General features: G+C 47.5%; 1 protein-coding gene across 1 annotated transcript in view; it reads right to left on the minus strand.

The window, feature by feature from the left end:
- Nucleotides 1-1,409, minus strand: part of ppil2 (peptidylprolyl isomerase (cyclophilin)-like 2) — a 105,108-nt gene extending 103,699 nt beyond the window's left edge. The window contains exon 1 of the mRNA XM_056287391.1: nt 1,284-1,409. Coding sequence (XP_056143366.1) covers nt 1,284-1,315 — 32 coding nt within the window. The 5' untranslated portion in view covers nt 1,316-1,409. The remainder of the gene's footprint in view (nt 1-1,283) is intronic.
- Between the last annotated feature and the right edge of the window lie 8,955 nt (nt 1,410-10,364).

Here is a 10,364-nt window from a genome sequence, read left to right on the forward strand (position 1 = left end):
TATGTAGAACGTGTGTAGAGTGTGTAGAGCGTGTGTAGTGTATGTAGAGCGTATGTAGAATGTGTGTAGAGTGTGTAGAGCGTGTGTAGAACGTATGTAGAGTGTGTGTAGAGCGTATGTAGTGTGTAGAGTGTGTGTAGGGCGTGTGTAGAGCGTGTGTAGAGCGTGTGTAGAGCGTATGTAGTGTATGTAGAACGTGTGTAGAGTGTGTGTAGAGTGTATGTAGAGTGTGTGTAGAGCGTATGTAGAGTGTGTGTAGAGCGTATGTAGAGCGTGTGTAGAGTGTGTAGAGCGTGTGTAGAGCGTATGTAGAGTGTATGTAGAGTGTGTGTATAGTGTATGTAGAGTGTGTGTAGAGCGTGTGTAGAGCGTATGTAGAGCGTGTGTAGAGTGTGTAGAGCGTGTGTAGAGCGTATGTAGAGTGTATGTAGAGTGTATGTAGAACGTGTGTAGAACGTATGTAGAGTGTGTGTATAGTGTATGTAGAGTGTGTGTAGAGCGTATGTAGAGCGTGTGTAGAGCGTATGTAGAGTGTGTGTAGAGCGTGTGTAGTGTGTGTAGAGCGTATGTAGAGTGTGTAGAGCGTATGTAGTGTGTAGAGCGTATGTAGAGTGTGTAGAGTGTGTGTAGAGCGTGTGTAGAACGTGTGTAGAGCGTGTGTAGAGCGTGTGTAGAGTGTGTGTAGAACGTGTGTAGAGTGTGTGTAGAGTGTGTGTAGAGCGTGTGTAGAGTGTGTAGAGCGTGTGTAGTGTGTAGAGTGTGTGTAGTGTCTAGAGTGTGTGTAGAGTGTGTAGAGTGTGTGTAGAGCGTGTGTAGAGTGTGTGTAGAGTGTGTGTAGAGTGTGTGTAGAACGTGTGTAGAGTGTGTGTAGAGCGTGTGTAGAGTGTGTGTAGAGCGTGTGTAGAGCGTGTGTAGAGTGTGTAGAGTGTGTGTAGAGCGTGTGTAGAGCGTGTGTAGAGCGTGTGTAGAGTGTGTAGAGTGTGTGTAGAGTGTGTAGAGTGTGTGTAGAGCGTGTGTAGAGTGTGTAGAGTGTGTGTAGAGCGTGTGTAGAGTGTGTGTAGAGCGTGTGTAGAGTGTGTGTAGAGCGTGTGTAGAGTGTGTAGAGCGTGTGTAGAGTGTGTGTAGAGCGTGTGTAGAACGTGTGTAGAGTGGGTAGAGCTAACAATGCTAACACAACAATCGTCATTGGGTCTGAATACAGTCTAGCTGGAGATTAGCTAACAGCGAAAACACGTTTCATTTCAACCCACAACACAAACATGAAGGTCAGCTGCGTCACTTACATCTTGTCTTTCTGATGTTGCCGCTTCCCCATTTTGAACGATAGTGTAACACAAAGTGGTTTTAAGGTTTTATTAACTTCGTGGCAACGCGCAACGCAAGCGGCTTGACGTTAGGTTATGTTTATTTCCGGTATTCTTCTTCTTCACAAATAGCGGCAGACTCGATGTGAGCATGGCGTGCTGCTGCCCCCAACAGGTTGAACAGCTAGCAGCCAGCTTAGCTTGGAGCAGACAGGTAGGTATTGGTGTTGGTTCTGGATGGATGAAGCTGGCCATGGGGTCCGCTACACTGCCAGATCTACTGCCAACATTGTGCTTCTTGCTTTCTGGGTTACGGAAGGGAAAGGAAATTACACCCCTCCAAACTGTTCACATATCTAGTATCCGGTCTGCAGATCCCATAGGCCCGCCGTTTCAGCATTTTGCTGTGTGTTGGAAGCTTGACGGACCTCCCTCACACAGAAACCGTTGCTAAGGTAGGATTGGACAAGCAGCGTTCTGGGGTGGTACATTGCGAACGGTCAATTACAGCTAATTCAGATGTTAGGGGTGGAGACATAGTGGCAAAGAAATAAAGTGATACAACATAAAATGAACAACTCCCACACAGATTATAATACTTACTTTCCTCCTACTGCTAACTGGCAGTAGGAGGGCAACTCCTAAGTGACGTGTGCCCTCGTAAGCCTAATACCTACTGAACACACAATGTTACACACGGCCTGTGTCTACCTACTGAACACACAATGTTACACACGGCCTGTGTCTACCTACTGAACACACAATGTTACACACGGCCTGTGTCTACCTACTGAACACACAATGTTACACACGGCCTGTGTCTACCTACTGAACACACAATGTTACACACGGCCTATGTCTGCCTACTGAACACACAATGTTACACACGGCCTGTGTCTACCTACTGAACACACAATGTTACACACGGCCTGTGTCTACCTACTGAACACACAATGTTACACACGGCCTATGTCTACCTACTGAACACACAATGTTACACACGGCCTGTGTCTACCTACTGAACACACAATGTTACACACGGCCTGTGTCTACCTACTGAACACACAATGTTACACACGGCCTGTGTCTACCTACTGAACACACAATGTTACACACGGCCTATGTCTGCCTACTGAACACACAATGTTACACACGGCCTGTGTCTACCTACTGAACACACAATGTTACACACGGCCTGTGTCTACCTACTGAACACACAATGTTACACACGGCCTGTGTCTACCTACTGAACACACAATGTTACACACGGCCTGTGTCTACCTACTGAACACACAATGTTACACACGGCCTGTGTCTACCTACTGAACACACAATGTTACACACGGCCTGTGTCTACCTACTGAACACACAATGTTACACACGGCCTGTGTCTACCTACTGAACACACAATGTTACACACGGCCTATGTCTACCTACTGAACACACAATGTTACACACGGCCTATGTCTGCCTACTGAACACACTATGTTACACACGGCCTGTGTCTACCTACTGAACACACTATGTTACACACGGCCTATGTCTGCCTACTGAACACACAATGTTACACACGGCCTGTGTCTACCTACTGAACACACAATGTTACACACGGCCTGTGTCTGCCTACTGAACACACAATGTTACACACGGCCTGTGTCTACCTACTGAACACACAATGTTACACACAGCCTATGTCTGCCTACTGAACACACAATGTTACACACGGCCTGTGTCTACCTACTGAACACACTATGTTACACACGGCCTGTGTCTACCTACTGAACACACTATGTTACACACGGCCTGTGTCTACCTACTGAACACACAATGTTACACACGGCCTGTGTCTACCTACTGAACACACAATGTTACACACGGCCTGTGTCTACCTACTGAACACACAATGTTACACACGGCCTGTGTCTACCTACTGAACACACAATGTTACACACGGCCTGTGTCTACCTACTGAACACACAATGTTACACACAGCCTGTGTCTACCTACTGAACACACAATGTTACACACGGCCTATGTCTACCTACTGAACACACAATGTTACCCACGGCCTATGTCTGCCTACTGAACACACTATGTTACACACGGCCTGTGTCTACCTACTGAACACACTATGTTACACACGGCCTATGTCTGCCTACTGAACACACAATGTTACACACGGCCTGTGTCTACCTACTGAACACACAATGTTACACACGGCCTGTGTCTGCCTACTGAACACACAATGTTACACACGGCCTGTGTCTACCTGCTGAACACACTATGTTACACACGGCCTGTGTCTACCTACTGAACACACAATGTTACACACAGCCTGTGTCTACCTACTGAACACACTATGTTACACACGGCCTGTGTCTACCTACTGAACACACAATGTTACACACGGCCTATGTCTGCCTACTGAACACACAATGTTACACACGGCCTATGTCTACCTACTGAACACACAATGTTACACACGGCCTATGTCTACTGAACGGACTTGGTGTATTCACCAAGCCCTCGGTCTCAATAAGAATAGCGCTTCACATCTGTGACAAGGTGTGCCCTTGTTTCTTCGTGGCATGTAGTTGAGTTGTGGACTGCATTACCTTTGAAACACTGACTTCAAATTTACATCATCTTGCCATCCCTTTAACAAACCCTGGACTCTTTGGTTAGTTACCCAGCCATTCATACAAGTATGTGCCATCAGCTCTGTTTATCTTGCCCATTTCCTTGATGGCACAGTTTATGATTACTGTTAAAAAATACCAAATTTATCCAAGCAACCGAGCCACGTACCCTCTTTGTTCTCAAAACCGCAGGGTCTCGTTGAAATCCCACATACAGCACACATAAAACAATTTTACCTTTACTCTTATTTTTGCAGATATTCTCTTTGATCCTTTATGGAAAGTGATTAGCTTCCTTATCAATAAAACTGCTATGCCGATTGTTGGTTGTTTTTTTTTTAATCAGAATTACAAATATTTTTCAGTAGTGTGTACAAGAAATGACTACATACAGGCGAAACAAGAAGGTAATAGTGCAGTAGTGCAGAGTCCAAAGATGCTGGAATAAATATGTTGGCAGGTTACTTATATACATGAGGTATGTGGACATGACAGAATATGCATGTACATGTATAATATACAGTATATACAGTGTGCTTAGATTTATTATGACAATGTTAAATGTTCATCAGAGGGATGGCCTGCGGAAAGAAACTGTTCTTGTGCTTGGTTGTGTTGGGGTACAGTGCTCTGTAGCACCTACCAGAGGGGGGACTTGCAACAGGTGGTGACCAGGGTGTGATGGGTCTGCAGTGATGTTACCTGCCCCGTTTCCTGACTCTGGAAATGTTTAAGTCCTACATGGAGGGTAAGTTGGCACCAATGATTTTCTTTGCAGTCCTGACTGTCCATTGTAGTCTGTCCCTGTCCTGTTTGGTGGCTGACCCAAACCAGACAGTGACAAATGTGCAGAAAACAGACTGGATTATTGCAGAGTAGAACTGAATCAGCAGTTCCTGAGGCAGGTTGAACTTCCTGAGCTGACACAGAAAGTACATTCTCTGCTAGGCCTTTTTGATGATTGTGTCTGTGTTGGATGTGCACCTTAGTTTAGGTCCTGGGAGATTGTGGATCCCAGAAACCTGAAGGTTTCCACAGCAGGCATAGGGCTGTTGAATATTGTGGGGGGGGGGGGCTCCTCCTGAAGCCCACTGTCATCTCCACAGTTTTGATAGTGTTCAGCTACAGGTTGTTATGACTGCACCAATGGGCCAGCTATTCAACATCCTGTCTGTATGCAGACTCGTCACCATTCTGGATAAGGCCAATTATCGTTGTGTCATCTGCAAACTTAAGGAGTTTAACAGATGGGTCTCCTGAGATATAGTCATTTGTGTAGAGGAAGAGCAGAGGGGAGAGCACACATCCCTGGAGGGTGCCAGTGCAGATTGTCTGGTTGCTGGATGTGATTTTCCCCAGCCTCGGCTGCTGTCAGGAAGTTTTTGATCCACTGACAAGTGGGGGCTGGTACAGTGAGCTGGCCGAGTTTGGAGTGGAGGATGTCTGGGACGATGGTGTTGAACGCTGAGCTGTAGTCCACGAACAGAACCCTTGCGTATGTCGCTGGAGAGTCGAGGTGTTGCAAGATGTAGTGCAGTACCATGATGATTGCATCATCCACTGACCTGTTTGCCCTGTAGGGGTTCCAGTAGCAGGCCTGTGATGTCCTTTGGGTGGGCCAACACCAGTTTCTCAAAGGATTTCTTGGCCACAGATGTAAGGGCAATGGGCCTGTAGTAATTTAATCACGAGATATGAGGTTTCTTGGGGACCAGGATGATGGAGCTTTTGAAGCAGGAGGGGACTTCACATAGCCCCAGTGATCTGTTGAAGATCAGTGTGAAGACAGGGGCCAACTGGTCAGCACAGACTTTTAGGGAGGAGGCAGACACACCATCCGGGCCTGGTGCCTTCCTGATCTTCTGTCTCTGGAAGAGCTGACTCACATCCTCTTCACAAATTCTGAGTGCAGGGGGGGGGCAGTGGGGAGGGGCTAGCAAAGGGTGCAGTTGGTTGTATGATGTAGCCGGAGAGGGTGAGGGGTATGAGAATGTGCTTATCAAGCCTACAGTAAAACAAGTTCAGGTCGTCAGCCAGTTGATGGTTCTCTGCAGTGTGGGGGGATGGTCTCCTGTAGTTGGTGATGTCCTGCAGGCCTCTCCACACAGCTGTTTTTCAGCTTATCAGCTACTCTGATCTCCTGTGACAGTGTGTTTCTGACTTGGTTGTACAGGATCCTATCTCCCGTCCTGCAGGCCTCTTCCTTGGCCCGAAGAAGCTGCCTGAGTTTTGCTGTGAACCAGGGCTTATTGTTATTATTTTTTTTTTTTTAATTACTTTATTGATCCCCGTGGGGAAATTCTTCCTCTGCATTTAACCCATCCTAGCTGTGTAGCTAGGAGCAGTGGAAAGCTGCCGTGCAGCACCCGGGGACCAACTCCAGTTGGTCTTGCCATGCCTCGGTCAGGGGCACAAACAGCAATATTAACCCTAACATGCATGTCTTTTTGATGGTGGAGGAAACTGGAGCACCTGGAGAAAATCCATGCAGACATGGGGAGAACATTCAAACTCCACACAGAAAGGACCTGGGATGACCCCTCCAAGTTTGAACAACCCCAGGGTTCGAACCTAGGACCTTTTGCTGTGAGGCAACAGCGCTAACCACTGCACCACCATAGTGGCTAGTGCTGTTGCCTCACAGCAAGAAGGTCCTAGGTTCGAACCCCGCTTGTTGTCAATGGGTTATTGAAGGTGCGGAAAGTTTTGGTGGGCATACACGTCCTCACAAAAGACATCACAGTGTCAGTAAGTTCATCCAGGTCTGTAGATGCAGCCTCAAAAACACTCCAGTCAGTGCAGTCAAAGCAGGCCCGAAGCTCCAGCTTTGACTTGTTGGTCCATCTCCTAACAGTTTTAACCACAGGCTTTGCAATTTTAGTTTCTCCCTGTAGGTTGGGAGAAGATAAATCAGACAGTGATCAGAGTCCCAAGGCTGCACAGGGGACAATGTGATAGGCGTCCTTTAATATTGTGTAGCAATGATCCAGTGTTTTGGTCCCTGGTGGGACACTTAGTGTGCTGTCTACATTTTGGAAGTTTTTTGGAAGTTTGAGAAGGGAGTCTGGGTGTTTGCGCTCCATGATTATTATCTGATGAGCCTGGTGTGGTAACCCTCACCAACACAGGCCTGGGGTGGATATAGAGACCAACCAGAATAAATGAACAAAACTCCCGCGGTGAACAGTCTACAGTCAATGAAAATGGTCTCCAAGTGAGGGCTGTATGACTTCTTCAACACTGACATATGTACACTAGTGCTGCACGATTTGGTGAAAAGGTTATCTTGCGATTATTGTGGACAATATTGCAATTTACGATATAACAAACAAATTTATACATATACAAATACAAATCTGTCGTGCTGCCGCAACATGTAGCGACTTTCATTTTGCAAGTTTTACACAGTACCGCTTTCTGCTCAATGTCACCGAGCTTGAGAACATCACGTTTTATTGTTTTTGCCACCAGTTCATCAGCGTTGACCTACAGAGCTGTAGTAGGGAGATAACTGGGTTCCGTATTAACCTGCTCATTCCTTTCTGGTCTGCACACAGCACACTGGTAGTCACGTGACCGTAGACTGCATGCGCGTCACTGCCTAAACAGACGCTGATTGGTCATCTCTTAATTATGGGCGTAGATAATAATAATAATAATAATAATAATAATTAAACTTATATAGCGCTTTTCTAACACTCAAAGTGGCTTTACAATAAACAGGGTGAAACAAGACAACAGATAAACATAACACAGACATACAGGGGTGGATGGGAAGGGGGGCTACAAGAGGGAGAAGCGGCAGCCACACATGACGCCAGCAGTACTCTCCCACTTAGACACATACAAAAGGGCAAGAAAAACAAACTTCATAAATCACAGATGAAAGCAAGTCTGAAGAGGTGAGTCCTGATTAATGACTTGAATGTGGGCAGATCGCAGCAGTATCTGATGTGCTTGGGGAGGGAGTTCCACGAGGACGGCGAAGCAGGTCAAGTGCTCGGTCCTTAGTCTGCCTCAGATTAAGGTTGGATGAGAGGACGGGGAGGGGGGTACGAGAAGGCAATGGCGAAGAGGTGTATCTTGAGATGGGATTGGAAGAGTGGGAGGGATTCTGAGTCCCTAAAAATTTGGGGGAGTGAGTTCTAGAGCCTGGGAGCTGCCCTGGAGAAGGCTGTCACCAAAGCCGCGGAGATTGGACCTGGGGTTGGAGAGAAGGGAGGCTGAGGTGGATCTGAGGGACTGAGAGGGTTGGTAGGGGGAGAGGAGGTCGGTGAGGTATAGGGGAGCCAGTCTGTGAAGGGCTTTATAAGTAAGAACCATGATTTTGTAATTGATCCAGTGGGAGATGGGTAGCCAGTGGAGGTCTTTTAGGACTGGGGTGATGTGGTGCCAGGATTTGATGCAAGTTAAAAGTCGGGCAGATGCATTCTGGACCAACTGGAGTCTCTTGATAGAACTAGCACTGATGCCATAGAGGAGTGAGTTGCAGTAATCAGGGCGGAAGGAGATGAAGGCATGGATCAGTATCTCAGCAGCAGGGTGTGTGAGAGAGGGTCTTATTTTCACAGTGTTGTGAAGGTGGTAGAAGGAGGATTTGACCATTTGGCGGATATGTGGCTCAAGGGAGAGGGTGGGATCAAGGATCACATCAAGGTTGCATGCCTGGGAGGAAAGGGAGACAGTAGTGCCATCGATGGTGAGTTGTGAGGCTGCTGAATTGGCTGAGAGTGGACTTGGAGCCAATGAAGAGGAGTTCAGTTTTGTCACTGTTGAGTTTGAGGAGGTTTTGCTGCATCCAGACTTCAACTGTAGACAGACAGGAGTCGATGTGAGAGAGGGGCGGATTGTGAGGGGATTTGGTGCTGAGGTATATCTGGGTGTCATCAGCATAACAGTGGAAGTCCAGGTCGAAATGGCAGAGAATCTGACCAAGAGGGAGCATGTAGATGATGAAAAGAAGTGGGCCGAGTACAGAACCTTGCGGAACACCTTGTATGACTGTGGATGGAACAGAGGAGTGGTTGTGAAGTGAGATATAGTGTGACTTGTTGGAGAGGTAGGACTGGAGCCAGCTGTGTACGGTGCCTTCAATACTAACATCTTTCAATCTGGTGAGCAGGACGTTGTGACTCACAGTATCGAAGGCTGCACTCATGTCAAGGAGAATGAGAATGTTAAGGGCTCCAGTATCAGCAGAGGTGAGGAGGTAATTGAGTACTTTAAGGAGAGCAGTTTCAGTGCTGTGGAGTGGGCGAAAACTGGACTGGAGGGGTTCGAGTAGGTTGTTGGAGTGTAGGTAGGTTTGGAGTTGTGTGACGACAATGCGTTCCAGGGTTTTTGAGAGGAAGGGGAGGTTGGAGATTGGCCAGTAGTGGTTGAGGCAGGAGGGATCAAGACCAGGTTTCTTGAGAATTGGGGTGACAGCGGCAGATTTGAAGGCAGAAGGGACAATTCCATGGGACAGTGAAGTACTGAAAAGGTTGGTGAAGTAGGGGCATAGGGCAGGGAGGCATTTCTTCAGTAGAGGGGTGGGGAGGGGATCAAGGGAGCAGGCTGTGGATTTTGATGAGCTGATGAGTTCAGAGATAGTGGTAGGGGCAACTAGAACAAACCGGGAGAGGCAGCGATCGGGGGAGGGGTAGGGAGGTCGAGAGGAATGAGGAGAAGAGGGGCTGGAGCAGGGGCTGCCGAATCAGATGCAGGGGACAGTGATTTGTTGATAGCGGTGATTTTGTCTGCAAAAATTTGGAGAAATGAGTTGCATTGTTTAGCAGTAGAGTTGGAGAGGGCATCGGCACGGGACTAGAGGAGGTTGTTCACAGTGAAAAGAGGGTGCGGGGGTTACGGCTGGAATCATTAATGATGGTGGAAAAATAAGCAGACTTGACGGCGGTGAGGGCATCTTTGTAGGCAGAGAGGTGGAGGTTGTGGGCTTCTTGATGGACAATGAGATGTTTTCTTGGCGAGTCGTTCCAGTTGGCAGGCAGTCTGTTTCATTGTGCGGAGCTCAGGTGTAAACCAGGGTGCAGAGGTGTTGAAGGAGACTGTTTTTGTTTTGAGAGGGGCCAGTGTGTTTAGGGAGGCAGACAGAGTGGCGTTGATGTGATTGGTGAGATCATCAGGTGAGGTAGAGGCTGGTTCCAGGGGGAGAGCAGAGGAGAGCAGATCAGAGAGTTGGAGAGGCCTGATAGATAAGCAGACTGCACACTGACATTCACGCACACATTATTTTATTAAATTGCAGCCTTTTGCGGTGATATAATAGCACAGGCGGACATCGCGTATGTGATTGGATTGATCGTGCAGCACTACCGTACACCAGCCTTCATTTACATAAAAGCAGATTATGTCTCCCGGAAGTGCGCCAGATGAGCTGTCCGGTACATGCTCACCAAAACAGGCTTCAAGCTGTAAATAG

Source organism: Lampris incognitus, chromosome 1 (genome assembly GCF_029633865.1).
Source record: "Lampris incognitus isolate fLamInc1 chromosome 1, fLamInc1.hap2, whole genome shotgun sequence".
Taxonomy (NCBI): domain Eukaryota; kingdom Metazoa; phylum Chordata; class Actinopteri; order Lampriformes; family Lampridae; genus Lampris; species Lampris incognitus.